At 48.9% G+C, this 21,271-nt stretch overlaps 1 protein-coding gene across 1 annotated transcript; it reads right to left on the minus strand.

Moving 5' to 3' along the window:
* Window positions 1–7,175: 7,175 nt before the first annotated feature.
* On the minus strand, window positions 7,176–9,232 carry LOC119452278 (uncharacterized). The gene is made up of 2 exons (XM_037714522.2): window positions 9,024–9,232; window positions 7,176–7,841 (listed from the first exon to the last, which is right to left on the minus strand). Exons 1-2 carry the CDS (start codon window positions 9,190–9,192, stop codon window positions 7,285–7,287), a joined length of 726 nt encoding a protein of 241 aa, XP_037570450.1. The 5' UTR covers window positions 9,193–9,232; the 3' UTR covers window positions 7,176–7,284.
* Between the last annotated feature and the right edge of the window lie 12,039 nt (window positions 9,233–21,271).

The following is a 21,271-nucleotide window of genomic DNA, read 5'->3' on the forward strand; positions in this document are numbered from 1 at the left end:
GAGACGTTCACCATGGAGTTACATGTCTGACAGCCGACACAATTCATTCATTTATTTATTTATTTAAATACCTTCAGGCCCAGGGGGCGTTACTAGAGACATGCTGGATAAAATAATAATTACAGTACTCATTACACGCGTATGCAAACAAGAATGAACGTAAGTAAAAGCACTGGAACACGATTATTAGTGAAAAGTAACCTTTCACTTTGTTAATGCTTGTTACGCGCAAGCCTATGGACTGGGCTTACAGGAACATCGAGCACCGCGGCTTCGAAACACAAACGGAAAGGACGCGAACGTGGTCGCTACATTAATCTCGACGGTGCAATGCCTGGTATGTCACTAGGGAAAGCACACATTGCTACACATGCAAAGAGGAGACGCCGCGGACATGCAAATCGAGCGGTGTCGAAGCACGAATGGAAAGTGCGCAAACGCGGCGATTCTACCCCTCCCCCGGTACAGGGTAGCCAACCGGAGATAATCTCTGGTTAACCTCCCTGTCTTTCCTTTACCTTCTCGCTCTCTCTCTCTCTCTCCACCTCCAGGCGCATTTCTCAGCGCTCGCCTCCCTCGCTGCGACAAACATAATGTCGCCGATTTGGCAGACGGGGCATCTACGCTTGAGCGTTAAATTAGTCTGAGCGCTGACGTCTCCTGTCTGCTCTCTTTAAAGGCCTGTCGGGACCTACGGGTAAACACTGGGGTATTTCGCAACTGTTTGGTAAGCTGGACGTGTTTCGAACTCGTCCATGGACCCAACTCTATAAGTTTTCCAGGCCAGAACCGCCTGAGCAATCGATGGGCACTCCTCTTCCACCGTCGCCGTCCGCCTCCCTCAGTACTGGGACCAGCATCCCTCTTCGTGGTTTCTTAAAGCTGAATCCCATTTTCAAGTCGCTGTTATCCGTTCTCATGAGTGAACGTCTCACTATAAGCTGCTGAAGTGGTCTGATCCACTGTCATCGACGAAGTAGCGGATTTGTTGAGCACCCCACTGTTTGCCACGACCTATAACAACCTCAAGGCAACCCTCTTGCATCGCATAGCATCCTCCCAGCGTACTCACACCCAGCAGCCTTTGCCAGCTGAAGAACTCGGGGACCGCCATCTTAGTCAACTTCTTCACCGCATGACACAATTCTCGGAGACAACACGAGACCCATTGACGATGAAAGCCTTGCGCGAATCGCTCCTGCAACGGCTCCGGTATAACATGTGTTCGTGACAGCTTCCACTATGAATTTGACCAGACTCACCGCGTTGGTCTACAAAGTCATAGAAGTAGCGACGCAACACACCTAGCTCGCAGCAGTGGCGCACCGACGGAGGGGGGGGGGGGGGGGGGGGGGGTGGGGTGTTCGGGTGTTGTAACCCCCCCCCCCCCCTGAGGCCGAGTTACTACCCCCCGCCCACGCGTCCAGCACCACCACTTCAACGTGCTCTGTTCCCGTTGTCATTACAATTCAGGAGGTGACTTGTCGAATTTTCCTGAGTAACAAAAACACTTAATCACTATTTTGTATTTATTCATTCACTCTTAAATTACTTTGAGTAAAACGCTGAACAAATAAACATCGTCATCATCCTTGGTTTCATTAAATTATTATAATTATTCGGCCTTTTATTTGCTGTTGGATTCCTCTGGCTAAGTGAAAAAAAATTGAATATTATGCAAAGTGCTTGCTCCCCCCCCCCCTCCAAATAAAAAAAAAATCACCCCCCCTGGCAGAGATCCTGTGTGGGCTACTGCCTCGCAGCGTATCATTGCCTGCTCTTCGCCAGCGCAATCATGAGCTCTCGACTCCCTGTGTGACCGCCTCGATGCGCATTGTAGGTGCAGCGGAACGCCTTCGGATACCATCTTGTCATTAAAGCAGCCGTAGTTCCCGCAGTACCCCATGCCCAGACATGATCCGTGCAACCTCACCAACGTCTGGCGTTCGCTTCTGTCATCGCTGTTTTGGGAACGAGGCTCGTCATTGGCTCCGCCCCTGCGCGTGCCAGGTGAACAGGCCGGCTGACCTCTAGCAGCGACGAGTGGTCTGGCAAAATCTACAAGTCGCCGGTTCTACGCAACGGACACAGTCACAGGACAGGAGCCGCAAGAGCCGATGTAAGCAAAATTCCTGCTTCACGCTCTGACCGCAAGGCGTTGCGGGTGTCGTTTTTGCAAGCTGTCAGCGGCACCAATATTTCAGTGTTCTCCTCATGCTCCGTCACGCTAAAGCTTGGCCTGCGACCAGGCACTGGAGTTTCATGTTTGCGGACATCCAGCGTGCCATTATTGGAGCAGACGTCCTGCACAACCACGGCCTCCTTGTCGACGTAAAAAGCTGCTATCTCATCGACTTCGTTACAAAGCTGAACGTTCTCTGCGTTCCCTGGGCCACCAAATCACCGGTCATGCCGAATTCTGCCAAAGTGGAAGCTCAATTTGCTGAGCTGCTCCGCGAGTTTCCCAGCTTGACGTGGCTGCCGAATTGGACGCAACCGGTACAACCTGAGATATCTGTCATGACGTCATCACCTCCGCCCTCGGGTCCTTTTTCGTCCCCGCCGCTTGTCTCCGCGAATTTCAAGATCGTTCACGCTTATTTTTAACACTCTGGAACTTGGCACGGTGCGCCGTTCCACCAGTAATTGAGCATTACCACTACATAGTGTGTCTAAGAAGAACAGGGACGGGCACGCATGTGGTGACTAGAGGGAACTCAATAACAGGAGTTGCCCCTCACAACCCACTCCCGAACATTCAATACTTCGCGGTTGCACTGCACGGCTTGACAATGTTTTCTAAGATCGATATCGTTCTTGCCTATCACCAGCTCCAGAGTCGCTGCGGAGGTCATCCAAGACCACCATCACCCCACTATGTAGTCCTCTTGAATTTTGCCGAACGCCCTTTCGCCTACGGGACACTGGCCTAAGCATTTCCGCGTTTCATTTTTCAAGGTTCCGACATCCTGGCCTCCAGCAAACCCTCAGTAACCTAAGTAATCCGTGCCATCCTTGCCAGTTGAATTCGCGGAGCGTATAAGCTATGGCGCTCAAAGGCTGGCAGAGGGAACGGACGTACCAGCCATAGTGTCCTACAGCAACTGCGTCTCAGAGACATAGTAGCCGTACGAACTGCTAGTTGGACGAACAAGCAAGCGAACGACTAAACGAACGACGACTATTAAACACAGCCAGTGAACGAGCGGGCGACCGCACGTTTTCTCTGCGAATGCTCCATCGCCGCATTGTAACCTACACACACTTTAAACCTCACGCGAATTAGCACGTACGTCTCAAAGACATATGATGCTGTCGTTCGGCGACGACTTGAACGCACCCCGTAACTGGTTTCGGGAGAGCACGCACGCTTTTCACCGGTGCCTTTGTATCGGAAGTCCACCGGGCGGCCACCAACGACGACCCCGAACAAAAGAGGCAAACAAAGCTATTCGCTCTAAAGAAGGCTAGTTATTAGCCACAAAAGGCAGAGTTGCATTCCTAAGATGAATTGTCACACTCGAGCCTCAAATGTGAAAAGGAGAGCTGAATTGTAAAAGTTTCGTAATTACGATTTCACACGCAGCTTCGCGTTGCCGCGAATTCAAGCCTATTGGCACACAAAACGATTAAGCTTCTTGCCTTTGCTTAAACTATTTTGGCATCCGAAGGCGCAGCAGGTCATGGTGATGGAAAATGCCGTGAAGCGACGTTGCACTTACCGCAAAACTTAGTTCAAGGCGTTCGCAAACCAAAACAACGCGGAAGAGCAACGGAGCCAACATGTGCTCCTCGCCTGTCGGTAGATGCTTCTCGGGCGAAAATGGCGATGGAGCGCGACTGCAAACAAATTAAGCCGGCGCCAGGCGGCATGACGGCCCACGTGATGCCATTAGGCCAATAGTGACGCGGCGTCGACCTCGTACAGGGAGCGCGAGGAGAAGGCGGCATTTTTCAAAGCGTTTCGCTTTACGAAGTTTGAGGAGTTTTAGAGTGGGTGCCTTTCTTTCCTTGCGCGCGATGCATTGTGGGTTGACGGTGCCGTCGCCTCTGACGCGCGAATGGGTCAGGAGCCATTTCGGCGCCGGGCACGTCGGGACGCATCAGAAGCCGCCGGTTACGTTGGCTGCGCCGGTGCGCCCGGGGGCGTATACGAAAAACATCCCACGCAGAACGGGAGCGCAGAGCCGCACGCCTATTGGCTCTCGCCGCAGGCCACTTCCGCCAGCATAGCGGCGGAAGTGGCCGCGGAGCCCGGCAGCCCGGCACTACAGCTTCGGCCAACATAGCGGCGGAAGTGGCCGCGGCGCCTGGCACCACGGCTTCCGCCATGGCACTGGGGCACAAACGCTCGCTTCGTCGGCGGCCGGACCACTAATCATCTGCTACAGTTGATAGAGCGGCGCCCAGCGCAACGTTGGCTTCCGAGACATGACGTTTGTTTACGCGACGCTGGTCCGGCGGCGCGCGCTGAGAGCGGCCGCTGTATCAGCTGTAGCAGACGATTATCCTCCGGCTGCCGACGACGTGAGCGTCCGCTCTTGCGCAAGCGGATTCAAGGGGATGCTGCTGACGTTTGTGCGCCGGTGCCGCGGTGAAAGCGGTGGTCGTTGGGGTATTGCGGAGTGCAGCGTAGCAACACCCCAAATAAAAAAAAATACTGCACCAGTCAGGTAGACTGCTCCCTCCCTGATAGCGAGATTATATTTGGATCATCAAAACAGTGATGCGTTTATTTAGGAATAGCATCGATTCCTTAACAGCAGCCACAGTTATGGCTACAAGTCTGGCAGGTGACAATAGTCAGTAGGCACAACTGTGGCTGCTGTTAAGAGATCGATACCTCTCATAGAGGTATATGATCGCCCAGAAATGATTCGCATTTAGAAAGTATAATGCGCATCATGTCCGCTACAATCCCGTACATACTTTATCCAAAGAAACTGCTAAGCGAAGCGTGGCTGCCACATTCACAAAATAATAATTAAAAAAAGCTGGCACTACACAATTGCAACGTGTCACCCCGCACGTATCTACAATACTCGACATGTTTTCTTGGTTCACATCATACAGGTTTGGTTTCGTTTGGCGCATATATATGTAGCACAACGCACTACAGGTAATTGGCCATGAATCGGGCGACAGTGAGTATAAAAGTGAAGAATACTTTAATAGGATTTTCTTATTTGAGAATAAGATATGAAATTAATTTTAATCGTTAATGTCAATTTTAATGGCACATTGTCTTAAAATTTGACGTTAATATTTGTGTTTTCATGTAGGCTTGGTCCACAAACTGCAAATATTCATCCTTTTCTTCGTCTCTTGCGTCCATAATATTAGGGATACTCGGAGCTTCGACAGAAATGTTCATCAGCGCGTCGACATGGGCCGGCGTCTTGTGACATCTATCTGATGTTAAGAGCCTGTTCATGGTGGAAAAGCTTCTTTCAACGGCAGCAATTCCTACGGGCCGAAACAGTATCTTCATTGCAGCTGATGACAAAGCTGGGAACATTCTTTTTCTCTCGACCTCGCACGCAAGCATTAGCAGTGCTTGCTATGAAGCCGGTTCTCCAGGATACCATCTGTAATTTGTCCTCATTCTCCAGTCTAGTAGTTCGGAGCTTAACGATAACGAGAGCAATGTGCCACATTGTTAATTTTAAGACTAAGCACAGGGGTAGTGCTCGTAATGTACGTGTTGTGCATACGAGTACATTCACCTAAAAATGGAAAAGCAGAAAGACCAAACATGAATCTCGCATCTCATTCACGCGCAAACATTTACCGCGACCTCAAGGATTCTCCGCTCCCTACAGGTTGCAGTGTAGCACTGTCGTCTACGCTCTGAACATCAGAATTGGGCCCCAAAATTAAGGCCACGTAGCGTCCACCTCCGCAAAGAGTAAATATTTCTTAAAGCGATTACCACAGTGCATGGGTTCAGCGTAATTTTTTTTCCAGGATGAGTGCCTATTTGCAAAAGGGGAGGGGGGGGGGGTGGTCCTGAATTTTTTTTTTTTTTGGGGGGGGGGGGGGGTAGTGTATACAATTTTGCTCTGCACAACCACGTGGGACCTATTCGATGTCTACTGGAGCAGATCAGAGCTGCAGACCTCACCATTAACTCAGACAGGATCCAACTCTGTCGCCCTTCACTCAAGTTCCTTGGACATGTCATTTCACCCGGGCATTGTAGACCCGATGAAGGTAAAGTGCGTATTAATGTTGCACTACCCTCGACCATTAACAGGCATCTTATCGAAGCTCGCACCAAGACGTTCAGGTTTTAGAGGACTACGCAGAATGTTGGTGCTAATAACTTCCATCGGACAGATCCCACGGCAAGGCACCATCAGGGGATAGCCCACGCTGACCAGCTGACAGCGTATTATAAACCTCGACTGTACATGCGCGCGACGACTTCACATTTACAGGGGGTAGACGTGTAAGGACTGCGTGGCGGAGACAGCAACCGCAAGGCCGAGGTATGACGTCACTGGCAGGAAAGGTATCATCACCATCAACACTGGGCAGCGGAGCAGCCGAGGGAGTAGAGTAAACAGTGTTGTCAGATACGTTGTGTGCACGCTTCCTCCCTGACACCATGATCGCGAACCTTCATTGCTTAGATGCCCGATTGTGTGGCTAGCTACTTTACCGGAGACTTTTAAATTAAGCGTTCGGATAGCAAGGATGCTCGAGGTTATTAAGCAGGAATATCACAGTGCATATCCTCGGATCGTTTACACTATATAGCAAAGAACTTAGCCTGACGTCAAGAAATTCTTAACCTGAGCTAAGTAAACATTCTCCTCGAGCCAAACTTTTTCTTAGTGGCGGCCATGCAGTTATGGAACACGTCCCATGGTGCTTAAGTGTACCGTAGAATGACATTCAGTACCTAAAGCTTTATATCATGATCGTATTATTCAGGCCATCGCGCTTGCGATTTCAAAACGATAACTCCCTCAATCTTACTGCCTGTCATAATTAGTTGTTTTCAGTAGCGGCCATGTTCTGCGAGGATACCTATTTTGGGAGGTATTAGAGTTCTATAACGATCTAGCGTCATTTAAAATGTCTACCACTAAGTCCGGATCTTGCCATATTCTGGTTCAAAAAGTTGGATTGGCACACGTAGAACACACAAAAAGGCACACTTTTTTAAAAATATTTGTTGCAGCCATAACACGATTTATTTCTTGAAGCGCCACAACTGTTAGCTTCGGAGCGCGTATCCAGAGGTATCCTTGTCACTGGCAGAAATATAATAGCCACTCATTGGCGCCGCACTGTGTACCAGTTGCCATTGCCGAGACCCCAGTTGCCATATCCGGCGCCCCAGCTACCCGGGTACTGGGAAGTCACCACGCCCCAGGCACCAGGATATTGGCCACTCCCATAGCTCCAGCTTCCTGCCTGTGCGCCGTTCATGCCTCCCCAGCCACCAGGTTGAAAGACAGGTGCCGAGACCCAGCTACCAGTCGGCTGACCGGTCACTTGGCCGTACCCACCAGACCATTGGCCATTCACGCTGCTCGAACTGCCGGAATTTGCTCCAGATGATGCACCCCAGTTACCAGACTGCCCTCCTGCCGCTTGGCCGGAGATGCTGGACCGAAGCTTCTCAAACCAAGCGGGGTGTTTGTACGTATAGCACTTCCAGACGGGAACGCAACGTCCATCGTTGTTTCTGAAGAAGGGCCAGTTGCAGAAGCATTTTGACTGGCAGTCAGCCGTGCATACTCTCTCACGAAAATGATAAAGGTCCTGGCACCTGTACTCGCCACAGGTGCTGCTCTCGCATTGCTTGAAGACTTGACCAAGCGGGCAACCTGAAATTTCATGTTAGAGCTCAGTGCAATGTAGACTGAAGTCTCTAAGTCTTAATATAGACTGAAGCGCAATATATACAGTAGTGAACCGCCAATTTATCGAACTCGTCCACTACTTGCACATGTAGTGAAACTTTATGTAGGAGCTTCGACCAACAGGTTGTCGACCATAAGGAAAACTGGCCTATCAGTAGGGCATCACTGAGAATGACCATATTTGCAGGCGTGAATATGAAGTGAAACGACTTAATAAATTCATCGCTCTGTTTTATTAATTACGTTATACAACAACGGACTACTAGAGCAAACGGCGCACCCACAACTGGCCTCCTAGTAGGTAGCGAACACAAGTTTCACCTCTAGAAATTATTTGTGCGGTTTATGAAGTGCCCTTTTTTTTAAATTGGTTTCATGTTTAGAATGCATAGCCTTTCGTGACCAATTTCATTTCCATATAGCATTTAGAAGAACCGTCGCAACATTACCATTATCTATATTCGACTGGGGCAAAAGTAGCAACATTCTTCCAGGGTAGGACATGCTTAAAGTAGACCACAATGTTTACCAAAAGGTTAGTGCTAAAACCGCAGCGCAGTTATACATTTAAAGTTGTTGGTCTGCGGTACCTATATAAAGCAATACTTCAAAAACAACGCCAGAAAATTGTGAAGCTACTTAGAGTCAGTGACGCTGCTATATAAGCTTGGAATATTTCCTAAATTCAGCAACTTCTATGGAAAGCATACCAGACGCCATCCACAATAAACAGTGCCTATGTTACGCAATGAACAATTGGCGGGGCCTGCGCGTTCGAAGCAGTCTTGATAAGACCACATGCTGGAACTATTCTTGTTTTTGCATGTAACGTACAACCTGAAAGTACAGTCATACCATATATCTAGCAGTTGATCTGACATTTTCTAAATATTTCTCAAGAATGTTCATTTCACTCGCGAAAATGACCACAAACACGATTGCGAAAGCTTTTACTGTTGTAACTGTAAGCTATAGCTAAAACAACAGTTGGTTCAACAATCTTGAAACACATTTTCTCTGCTTATTTCCCCCCAACTCTTGTGCATAGCCTATGCGCGCATTACAAGTTTATCATGTACGTTTGTTAGGTCCTGAGTTGCTCTCGTTAGGATTATACTGAGATGAAACATATATACGTTGGCTTACGTCTTCTTGTTATACTTGTATCCTTGCCTGGCAGCCAACGTAGTGTCGAGCTTCTTGATCCCGAAGCAGCGTTTGCCGAGCTCCCCAGTTCTGTTTCCGACTGCAGTGCATTTGTAGGCAAGAGCAGGGCACAAAGCGCCAGTAAGCTAATGCGGGTAATTTTCTCCATATATGCAACTGTGCGTGATCTGGGCAGCACTCGTCGACCCCTCGCGAACTTATATCCCCCGTTCTAACAATACTGAACAAGTGAGCGACCGTCTGCCATTTGCCCGCTCTGTTCTACATCCAACACTTTTTCCGCTATATGTAATGCATTGTTTGGTGCACGTATCTTCACATTTCTTTGTCTTCTTTCGTTGGATTGGAATGCATGAAATCCTTGAAAACGACAGATTAGAATAACCGCAACATGGACGAAAGCATTGTTCGGTGATCACAAATAGCCTGTTCGAAGGTCCCAGCCACTTCGTTGCATTCATGCGAAGCTGGTGGCATCGTTGCGCACTTCATTGCGAGCCTACCCATGTTGTAACAAAATTGCTCACATACAAAAATTTGTGTCAGAAATATGGATTGAACACCTCGGACGCGTTTCCAGAAAGTCTACGCTTACGGCCTAAGAACAATGGGATGGCCCGTTGACGATGGTTTGATGGAAAAATGTCGGAGCAAAGCATTTACAATAGACGTGAGCACTGTATCTTGTTGCGCGTTTTCGTAACCCAATTTTTCGCGGCAGTCCTTCCGTACGTCGTATAGTTTTCCGTACGGCTTATAAGTAGAAGTTCACCACTTGCGGGTCTACCCTTGCAACGCCATTTTTTCTTGCTTTCTATCTTTTAAACTTCTTATTTGTTCTCCCTCGTCCAAGCCTCTCATTTATTGGCCAAACCAATCTGAGCAATTTGAGGTTTTGAGCGATCAAGCAAAGAAGAAATCCGCACCGCATGTCTAAATAGTCTCTTCTTGTGCACCTATTTAAAGCTAATTTTCATCTTCACAAGGATGGCTTGGTGGGCAAGTTGGTAAATCATCTTAAGGGGGTAACAGAGTACGCAGACCGTGACAGAGTGAAAAAACAAGAGGACACAACCGCTAGTGTCCTGCTATTTCTTCATTCTGTCACTGTCTGAGTGCGCTGTTACCCCCTTAAGATAATTTTCATGTGCTTTCGACCACTACGCTGCCTTGAAGTTCTACTTCCTTTCGTTAACAGGCTTTATTTTGTTTTATTCGCTCTCCAAGAGTTTCCATATTTAGCCGGCTATGCAATAATACACACATATGGCCCTTGCCTTTCGCGTCGTCATATTTCCTTTGGTGTGCCGATACACGGCGGTAACGAGCAATGCGGTAAAGATTAAGGTGAAATTAGTACTCTTTTCAAGAAGCCTGCAACATCATTGGCTAGGCGCGAGTAGCTTGTTTAACTTGCACTTTCGAAACAAAGGAACAATGATTCTCACTAGACTTGATTAATTAGCACGCCTAGTCATAGACTTTTATTCTGTGAGCGGGCCGTTTTTTTTTTTTCGTGTGAGGTATGCGAAGTGATTGCGAGCTTTGATGGTTGTTGTAGTGACGCTAGAAATGCTCGTACAAGATACCCTCATTGTATGTGCCTTGTGCGCAAATTCTCGCGCAAGGTAAAAATGAAACTAGGATGTCGAGAATTTTCACTAAACGCGTTCCATCAAACATCACGTTTTTAGCGTGTGTACAATACAATTTCTGCCGTATGGAACTTGTAATTTTGCTGGCAGTGACGCTCGCTCATATACAAGTCATCGCTTGCAGGCTAAAGTTAGTGTTGCCCAGTTTTCCCCCTTCCGCTCAGAGATAGCACTGACATTGCCTTTCTAGCTGTTTTCTACATATTGAAAAATAGTAATGTAAAGGCGGCAGCTAACTTGTTTTACCACGACCACACCGAGGCAAACTGCTTCTTCAGGACTGCAGCATCAGAGTAATGTGTCAGAGCAACCCGAAAAACGGTGGAGGAAATCTAAAGTTATTTGCACGCGGAAAACACGAATTAAACCCTTAAAATCGTGTAGGGCTAAACAACATATCAACTTTCAATATGAATTTTGTATCAGCACTTACGCAAACAGCTTTTTTTTAGAACAGCTACATCAGCATATACTGAAATAGCCACATGAAACACAGCTGCAGAGAAATGTAAGATTACTTGTGGACAAAAACATAAAAAATGTCAGCTTCTCGACCTCATGTTCGCACAACAAAGACAGGTAGGCTGCAGATAGCTGTTTTCTTTTGAAAACGCTTGGGCCGAATGCTTTTGCTAGAATTCTCGCGCGAGTGCATTTTAAATGAGCAACGAGGAAGACCGTGCAGAGAATGTCCCGATTGTTTGCGCGAATAAAAATATAAAATGCACATGCAATGTTGCTCTCCTCCATCGGGCAGGTAGTGTCCAGCTTACATGTGGTTGCGGAGCCAATTTCAGCAAAGAGATTGATCGCCATACCGCTTATAGCGAAAAGCCCTGCAGATTAGTGATATATAAAATAGGATAAATCAGGGAAAGGAAACTTAAGTATAATGAAAGTTCATAGTCGAACTTCACATCCACATATTCGCTACCAGAACAAGTAAACGAGCCCACAGTAGCAGCTTCAAGGTCTTGTACCAAGCCGCTAGCGAACAGGCTCAAATACGTGGCAATTTTCTCAAACGTCACCACGACAATCATCCCACAAAATGAATTGCACATAATGAGCAACGTGGTGCACAGCTATAAATAAATGAAATGCATAGTGACATGCAGTGTTCACAGGATACATCTAAGTTTTGAAACCGTTCTATACAAATAGGCACCCGAGGTCTGCACCACGCCAGAGACAGGCAAAGGCTTCCACAAATTCCGAAGTCTTCATCGCCAAGTCGCACATCCCTTGCTCTCCGCGTTCGCCGCAAAAGTGGCTGCAGTAACTCACGTAGAACGTTTGCACGGGCGACAGATTCTCTAGAAATTTGAGCCTCAGAGGCAGACCGTCGGCCTCCGCGACCTTCTCCGCGATCGCCAAAGCTAATTCAAGAGCGAAGAGGTCTTTGATTTCTCGCCTCTCCTTTGCCGACGTCGCCTTCTTAATCTTGCACGCACGGTTCTCCTCCCACCAACTGATCTTCTTTCCGGTAGCGTAGTCCACTTGCCTTCCCCGCTCGTCCACGGATTTCACCAGCTGTCGGAGCAACTGGAACCCCAAGCCCGCGAACGTCATGATGGAGTTGCCGTCCTTTAAGTACATCGGCGGAAACACGGACGCAAGATCGAGGAGCATGATGTTTATAGAGTAGATGTAGAGAATCTCTTCCTCGTACTCTCTCAACTTGGCCGTCATCAGGGTCCCGTGGTAGCGATTGGACAACGAAGCCCTAAGGGCTATTCGCGACTCCAGCCACGAAGCGTAGAAGTCACTGGCACGCACTGATGGGAAGCCCGAGTAAAGGGCATCCAGGCGGTCGGGGTTCAGGAAAGGCAGGGGCGGCCACAGTTCTCGAGTCACGGCGGAAGAAATCTTCGCCTCTGCGTCGGCCTTCGTCGTGTTCGAGACGCCCCGAGATGCGCGCACTGTTTCGACGAGACCGCGAGCGGTCGCGTTGACTATCTTTGTCACCTTAAGGCGCTCGTCGCTCGGTAATTGGTGAAGGAACATGGCCGCCTCTAGCGATATGCCAAACGACTCGTGAACGGCGACGAAACAGAGAACGTGTGCGAATAAACCATGCTTTGATGGGCCACCGCTGGTTAGTCCACCTTGATTGCTGAAGAATTCAAATTCAGCGTTGGCTATCCAGGAGTAGGAGTACGCAAACATCCACCCCAAGACACTGAGCAACCTTGGCGCTGGAACGTTGCCCATCAGTTTAGTAAGTGCTTTGAAGTGTTGGTTGTTCAGTATAAGTAATGCCGTGTCGATCGTAACGTTTATCCCTGCCGGCTTGAAGTACTTCCTAAAAAGATCGACCCACATCTCCATCGTGAAATTCGTCGTCAACCGCATCATGTGCAGGGGTACAAGCGTGTCGTACGTGTCTTCTCTTCTTTCCATGGGCAAGACAGCCTCGCGAACGTATGTTTCGTCACGTTTCAGTTGCTCTATCTCGACGGCGTGAATTAATGACGCACCTCGAGTAGTGGTGGCGCTGCTTTTCTTGCTCCCCACGATGAACTGCGCCGTTCTTTCAACCGCATTTGCGTACTCTATATCGTTTGCCGTGCTCATTTGTTCCATTCGAATTATGGGCACGTGCCCAGGCTCGTCGAATACCACCACGGGGCCGCTAAAGGGTTGCGTTTTCAGGTGCCATAGCCGCACGTCGATCCAAATCGACGCCCTCCAGTTGATGCTCAAGTCCAGGAGAACGTCCACCACATCGAGAAGTCCAACAGATCGCGGTGGATCTAGCGGCCACGGAAGGTTTCTATCTCTCATGAAGCTCGCGAAGGACCTCGAGTGCTGCTGGCCTTCTCTCTGCAGGCATAGTGAGAGAGCTGTAAAAGCCTTCAGTGTCGTGTCCGAAGTCTTATTTACGGCAAGCAGCTGTGGAAGATTGCCGAGGACGTTGTTCACCTGATAGGCGTAGAGCCGAGCTAACCTGCGAAATAAAAACCGAGGTTATTTCCTAAGTTCCACGAATTCTTGAATGCATGTGGACTTGCAACCTCTCGATATGGTTTCGGTGACACCTGTACAGTACTTCTACTTAAATGTGGTCTGTTTACTAGGTTAATGAACAGTTTCTTCTGGATTAGCGTACGCGTATATTCTCTGCCATAATATTATGATATTTTATTACAACCTATGCCGTTTCTACTATGACTATTACGTATTCTACTTGGTCAAATCTGATTCTGGGCTGAATACATAACATTTGTGGATCCTCTGTACAACGCGGCATTCTACATGCATTTTTTAGAATGCTTGTTGCAATATTTTTGAACAGCGAAGCTGTTTAAACCAGCCGTAATTTGTGGTGCGTAGCAAGAAACTGCCAAGAAAGAAAATAAAATTTCTTGCCGAAGCGGGATTCGAGCCCGCGTACCCCCGGTCCCAAAGCGAGCATCGTAACCACTAGGCTAAACAGCCACGCCTGCAGAGCATCCATTTATGCAAACCATATGATTGCGTTCGAGCGTGGTTGTCTTCGTCCACAGCTGGCGCGTTCGTACGTCCGTGCTCTGCGAGGTGAAGAGGTATTTTGCGCGCTATAAGAGCGAGAGAGTCGCATTCACGGAGCGGGTCTCCTCTGCATTGGAACGCGGTGTCGGTGCTGCAAGCTGCGCTATGCAACGCGCAGTGACGGCCGTAGGTCCGAAACGCGCGAAAAGAAATTATCATCATCATCAGTAATAAGATGAAAAGTTTGCGCGCACTTCCGGAAAATGCTGGGCTACGATCGCCCACCTTTTTCAAGCTGTTTCAGCTGTTTCAAGCGTTGCGCGGCCGAGTGCAACGTTAAGCGTTTTTTAGTTTACTTTGGGTTTTTTTATACTCTGTATTTTATTTTGCATGTACCTTACCCTCCTTCTAGGACTTCGCCAGGCCTACAGTAATTAAAAAAATATCAGACGACAAACGTCTATAGCCGCGTTGATCGTACAAAAAAACGGCGCAGACGCTCGCCGCGGTTTGTCCAACAGAAAGATCCTGCGCCTGTGTAGTTCAGTTTCTGCGCCAATGCAGCTCCACTAACGTGAAACCTGGGGAAGTGCGAAGCAGTGATGCGCCAGCGTTGTCGCTCGATGCGCGCCTGCAGCTTGGCGGCCATAGCACACAGTAAGTTCCGTAGCGCGCCAACTGCTTATAAAGCCCTGTTCCTTCTCTCTTGCCACACGACGCGCGCTCATCGGGTGCTGGTGTAGCACTGGAGTGAGGAGGAAACTAGCGCTTGTGGGGTGGTGGCGCCCTCTCTTGCGCGGCGCTGGTACCAGACTGGCGTTCCGGAAACGATTTTAACGAGTTTGTGCTGATTATTGCGCTTAATGCCTGATTATTCCTATCTTTTAAATTATTCTGAATCATGTTAGTTTATTTTGCACCGGTTTCGATCAGTTGCGCACTTGTTTTGATCCTGTTTTTGCGCGTGACCACGACGACATGAGTTCACATTACACGCTGACAGGCCGGGCCCCTAAAATGCTTCGCACTTAAAAGGAGCGCTTTGATCTTCGTAGCAATCAAGACTGGTCCGCCAGCCGTACGTGCTTTTAATATGCGAACAGTTGAGATTTTGACATGCCTTTAGTTTTACACCTTACTTGGAACGCCAAGTAATTATGGATAAGAGTGCAGAATGAACCCACCACCAGCCTTTCCTTTCTGCTTCTTTTCTTTTGTCGCAGCGGCAGGCACACTGCTCACAAAAAAATTCAGAGCCATTCCACTCTGCGAAGGTGGATGACCAGCGGAGCTGTATGTGAGGTTTATACACGACCGATGACGCGTCGTGGGCACACTGTTTTCTATTACGATATTTTTTTAGCACAATACGTCTTGATTCTTCTCGCGATTAAACGCAGCTGGGGCCTAACCGGGATACGCTTTGATCACCATTTTTATGGGCCGGTCGTGAGCTCTGGGGTGGCAGCCATCGTTCTTGCCTACGCGCACAAACTGCCACGCCTAGCGTATAACAGCTCCGCTGTAATGATCAAAACTATAAGTGCTTGGGTGGGACGATCGCAAGAATTGGACCTCCCCTGCTGCTTTGTATTGAAACGCATGTATGTTCGCAACAATGCGCCGATCACTGCTCTTAGCTCTCTGGTATAGATTGGCTGGAACTAACCGTTTTTGGCTTTGAATTTCTTCATTTCTTGAAATTACGTAAAACTTCAACAAGAGCCAGGGACAAAAGGCAAAGAGTGCGTGGTAGAGATCGCTCGCCCCGCACACTAGGAGCAGTAAGTAGAGTGCATATGAGATGATAGGCATTTGGAATAAACAATCTTCGTAGTTATTGAAGTCTACAGTACAAATTTTTCAGTAGTTAGAGCAATGGTGTCTTAAGGTGTCGCCGAACGAGGTGCATTAACCACAAATCACATGCAGCGTTCACAAGCAAAAAATCTAGCTGTAACTGAATCCCGGAATAAAAATTTTGCGACTGTTTAAACCAAATATTATTTCGGTTTACGCCGAGAACGCTAAATCTTAGATAAAAAATTTCATGGGGCACTTAGTTATCCCTACGTGGATGAATGCGAAAGCACTGCGGCCACGTCACCAGAAGCACGGAGACGTCCAGTGGCGTCATTGGCGGAGTCCCGTGACTCGGGCGGCCACGTCAGCAGAAGCGCCGTGACGTGTACCTGACCAACGGTGTTCGTCAAAAGGTGCGCACAGCGCAAGGTCGTGGATTTGACTGCCACCAAAGGTCGAGGGTTCGAGTGCCCTATTTAAGGGTCTCTTAATTAACTGTGCATTAATTAACTTCGCCTTTAATTAACATCAAGGGTCGTGGGTTCGAGTGCCTTAATTAACTATCTCAATGAACTCTGCCTTAATTAACTTGGCTTCAACACCAAATATCGAGGATTCGACTCCCACCAAAGGTTGTGGGAATGAGTGCCTTAATTAACTTTGCCTTAATTAACACCAAAGGTCGTGGGTTCGGCTCCCACCAAAGGTCGAGGGTTCAGCCTCCCACCAATGGTCATGGGTTCGAGTGCAGTAATTAACTCTACCTTAATTAGCTGTAACAATTAACTTCGCTTTAATTAACACCAAAGTTAGAGGCCTCAACTCCCACTAATTAAAGGCCGTGGGTTCGAGTGCCTTAATTTACTTTGCCTTAACACCAAAGTCGTTGGTTGGACTACCACCAAAGGTGGTGGGTTCGAGTGTCTTAATGAACTGTGCCTTAATTCACTGTGGGTTAATTAAGTTGGCCCTAATTACCACAAACGCCATAGGTTCGACTCCCACCAAACGTCGAGGGATTTGCCTCCCACCAAAGGTAGTGGGTTCGAGTGCCTCAACTCAATCTCAATTTACTGTGCCTTAACTTCGCCTTAATTAACACCAAAGCTCGTGGGTTCGTCTGCCACCAAAAGGTCGAGGGTTTGTAGGCTTCTCGGACCATCGTGTGGTCACGTCATCGCCAGATTTTCCGGGTTATAAGCCATATAATGCTTTCGCAATAATAATGTTAAAGCTCCGCCGACCTATACTACCGTGTTTAAAATGCGCGACAGATAGTACAAGAATTTAGCGCGCTTCTTCTCACGATTGCTTGAAGTAAACGAACGTATCCCTGCGGAGTCTGAAAATTGTTTCACACGCTGCGAATTGTCAGCGAATTCGCCCGCAGAGCCTGCATGGGTTGGTGCCAAGTGGTAGCTGCGACAGCGAGACAGATCAGACGAGACTTGGGAAGTCTTCGTAGTCTTCGAAGTCTGCTATTGGCCAAAGCACGGTGTGACGTACGTTTCGACGTCACAGAGAGAGCGTTCGCTCGTTGGTAGAAGTCCGGTGATTGCTTACGTCCCAAGACGCTAGCAATCGGAACACGCGAAACAAAGCTGTGGAAGCACTGGCGTCACTGCCGTGGCGTCACTAGTCGGAATGCATCTCACCGAATAATCTCAGCCTGTGAAACATGGCTTAAAATTAAGCCATGGCGGAAGCAATTTAGCGAGAAAATTGGAAGAATGAAGGCCAGCGTTGGCATGTATATGGCCCTTAAAACCACATGAAGGCCACAGACATCGACGGCGCGGGGAAAACCCAGTGCAGTTACCCGTCCTTTTTAAAAAACGCGTAGCAATAATGACGACAAGGAGTATAAAATGGGCGGAAATATAACTTGCCGCAAGTCTTTGCCGAGCCTACATTATCCGCATTACGTGTGCCATGATCTACCACTGAGCTACCGAGGGCGCCCCGCCTCCTCTACTTTCTTGAGCATTGGTGTATGTGTATTAGGTGTGGGCATGCATTGGAGCGTTAGCTAGCGCTGCCCACGGCCATCGCGGCGAATGTGGAAAATGTGTCATACCGCTGGTCTGACACCTGCGGTCGTGATACTTCAATATCTGTGTCTGTTGACTTCGTGTGCAGTTTGCACTGCCACATAAATGCTTTTTTTTTTCTCTCTACAGCATGGGCATGCCGGCTAAAATCAAACGTCAAAGCTTACGAGTTTGTGTTCGAGTAATAAAACGTATCTAAACAATTCCGTATGGGTGGAGCAGCTGCGGTAGCATAATTTTTTTAAAGTTTAGCTCACGTCTGTACAACGCGGTAATTTACAGGCAAGCCGTTTCGGACATTTACCGAGGCATTCTCACAGAAATCGTTGCACGTCGGAGTGCAAGTACAAAAACAAAATATTGTTGAGACTCGGCTTTATACTTACCTCCAGGCCGGATCGATCTCGTCAAGGCTGCCGATTCCCGCGTCAGTCTTCCTCGAGCTGTCGTCGGATTGCGCCTCTCCGCCATTGCCCGGCGCTGCGCCGCTGCCGCAGACGTACGCGTGGAAGCCCAGGCAGGGATCAGCCGACGCGTTCATAGTGCGCAGGATTTGCCGAGCGTGGCGGACGCAGTCCTCGCTGTCGCACACGCCACGGCCGCTGGCGAACGGCGGCTCCATGAAGTGCTTCGCGAGGAGCATCGTCAGGGGCGCCAACACCAGCACGAAGATGCACACCACGCATGCTAGCCAACTCTTGGAGATGGTGCGCTTGCCGACGCTTACCGAGAGCTGGTCCTGCGGAACCTGTTGCTGAAAGAGTGCAGCGGGAATGAATGTTTAACAATGAAAATTAAATTCTGGGGATTTAGGTGCCAAAACCACGATCTGATTACGAGACACGCAGTAGGGGGGGACTCCGGTTTAATTCTGACCACCTAGGGTTCTATAACGTGCACCCAATGCATGCACGGTGCACGGGCGTTTCTGCATTTCACCCTGTATAGCTGTGCCTTAAAGAACCACACATGGTCGAAAATAAATCGGAGTGCCTCACTACAGAGGGCCTCATGTCGTCTCTTTATCAGGTAAAGCTACATAATTTAGTTTTTTAGCATGTTGGTGGAGATCCGGGCTACGGAAAGTAAGGAGTACCAAACATGTACCCACGAAGAACGAGAAGCCCGACATCCTTTGTGTCGCCTCGCTTATCCTTCTTAAGTCTGTGTTTTGTACATATGCCCTTGCGTGAAAGTACGCACCGCACTTCACGGAAAGACATAAATGACCCTCAAACGAATAAAATTGTGAGCATTGTCAAAAACATATTCAAGGAAAACGCATCGCACGCTAAGCTATTTTTGCCAAAGACCTACACCAATTTGCGTCATACTTGAGTTGCATGCAATGGCGGATAGAATTTGGGCGAGTGCTCACATTAACGGTTCATCAATATCAACATCGCATGCTAATAAGAAAGGAAACATTTTCACGAGGCCTAAGCAGCTGTTAATTTGCATGTTTAACCCGACAAAAAGATGACTAGCTGAGGTTAGTAAGTGGTCCTCGCCTTCATAATTCCTGAGACTCCATTGGCAAAGTTGGTTTTAAAGGGGCCCTGAACAACGTTTTTTCAGACTCGGGAAATGCAATTGAAGTTAAAATATACTGTTCCGAAAATTCGTTGCCGCAAGAACTACTTCAAAGCGTTCTACAGAAGCGGTGTTATTGGCAATCAAACATCCCGTTAGCGGCGCCTCCGCACCTTCAACGACTTGCACTGCAAAGGCTACGGCGGAGCGGGGTGAGTTGGCTGAGCTCATAACTCTCTGCCTACTGGACGTCACCGTGGCGCGCAGTTCAAACTTGATTTTAGATGTTCATGCTGACCACACTATTTACGATTTTGGCGCCTACGACACGCCAAACGCGGTTGTCCTCGGCGAGCCGCAGTGACCTTAGCCAGCGGAACTCGTTGCGACACCCCGCGGCGGCCGTGGTATCTACTCTATGTAGCAGACCGCAGCTACATGCAACTGCCGTGCGTATACGCATTTGCTTTGTGCACAACAGGGCTTGAATGCGCGCCCACGCTTATACAGTATGCTCCTGTCTGGCTGTGCTACGTGGTGTGGGCAATCTTTGTCCTGCACCAGATTTACCGACGGATAGTAGCCAGATCAAACTTGTGCAATTTGAAGCGCTATCAATAGCCTTATTCGAAGCGAAGCCTGAACAAGTGCAACGCCACAGCAACTGATCTGCCTATACGCCATGTGCAATGCGCCTACAACGCCGCCTGTCGCCAAGGCTGGGTAGTGCAGGCGGGCTCGGGCAAGCACTGTTCCCGTCAGCGTCTATGTGCGTGCTGTCATGTTTCTGTTCTTGATCGCGATTTAACACTTCTGTCAGCCTTCAGCGATGTCTAGAAACAACTGCTGCGTAGTTGGCTGCTCTATCACGTACAAAAACTCGCCAGAAGCACACTTCTATAAGTTTGCTGTGCTGCTTCTCATGCAAAAGTGACGGCGGCGGTGGATCGCGGCGGCTCGACGCAGAAGATAAGCAATCGCGCTTTGTTTACCGCACTGTTATGGCACGTACACACTAGCGGCAAAACGCGCGTGGCGCGCCGCCGCCGGCAAGACGCGCACCGCGAAAGCAGCCGCGAAACAGGTTTTTCTTTCCGAGGCAGGGATCTCTCCTGGACACGCCTCCTGGACCGATTTTTTGCGGTTTGCCGCGTGCCGCGGATGACGGAGACCAATCAGAGCGGCGCGTTTACGTGACGTGCGCGCGGGAAACTGGTGTCATGCGAACCCGCCCAACCGCTTGTTTCGTACTCGCGTCCGGTGTAGCCGGAAACTCGTTTCGCACTATCATCTGCAGGCCGACGGAGCCCACGTTTGCCGGAGCTGACGGATAGTTCCAGAAGGGGGGCGGCAGTCTATGCTGTCACGTGACTGCCACAGCGGCGCGCCGCCGGTTGGTGTGGCCGCCCCTTAGAGTAACATACGGATTACTCTATGGCCGCCCTGCCGCAGATTCGTTTTGCCGCCGCCGGCGCGCCGCGCGCGCTTTGCCGCTAGTGTGTACGTGCCATTAGAGCGTTACTGTGTTTTTATCTTTGGCTTATGTCGCTGCACCTTCAGTGAACGCTTCACGTTTAAACTTGGCCACCTCGCCTACTGTCTGGCAGATGCAATACACATTAGGTTGTTGTTATTGATAAGACGCGATGCCCCCCTTTGAAAAACAAATGACACGAAACGCTAAGCCAGAGAATGCGGAGCGAAGCTGTGA

This window comes from Dermacentor silvarum, chromosome 5 (assembly GCF_013339745.2).
Source record: "Dermacentor silvarum isolate Dsil-2018 chromosome 5, BIME_Dsil_1.4, whole genome shotgun sequence".
NCBI classification, from domain to species: Eukaryota; Metazoa; Arthropoda; class Arachnida; order Ixodida; family Ixodidae; genus Dermacentor; species Dermacentor silvarum.

Excerpts from the sequence above, each read along its gene's own strand:
- LOC119452278 (XM_037714522.2), bottom strand. The coding sequence starts at position 9,192 with ATGGAGAAAATTACCCGCATTAGCTTACTGGCGCTTTGTGCCCTGCTC. Across the intron at positions 7,842-9,023 it reads TACAAGTATAACAAGAAGAC|GTTGCCCGCTTGGTCAAGTC; the intron begins GTAAGCCAACGT and ends ATGAAATTTCAG.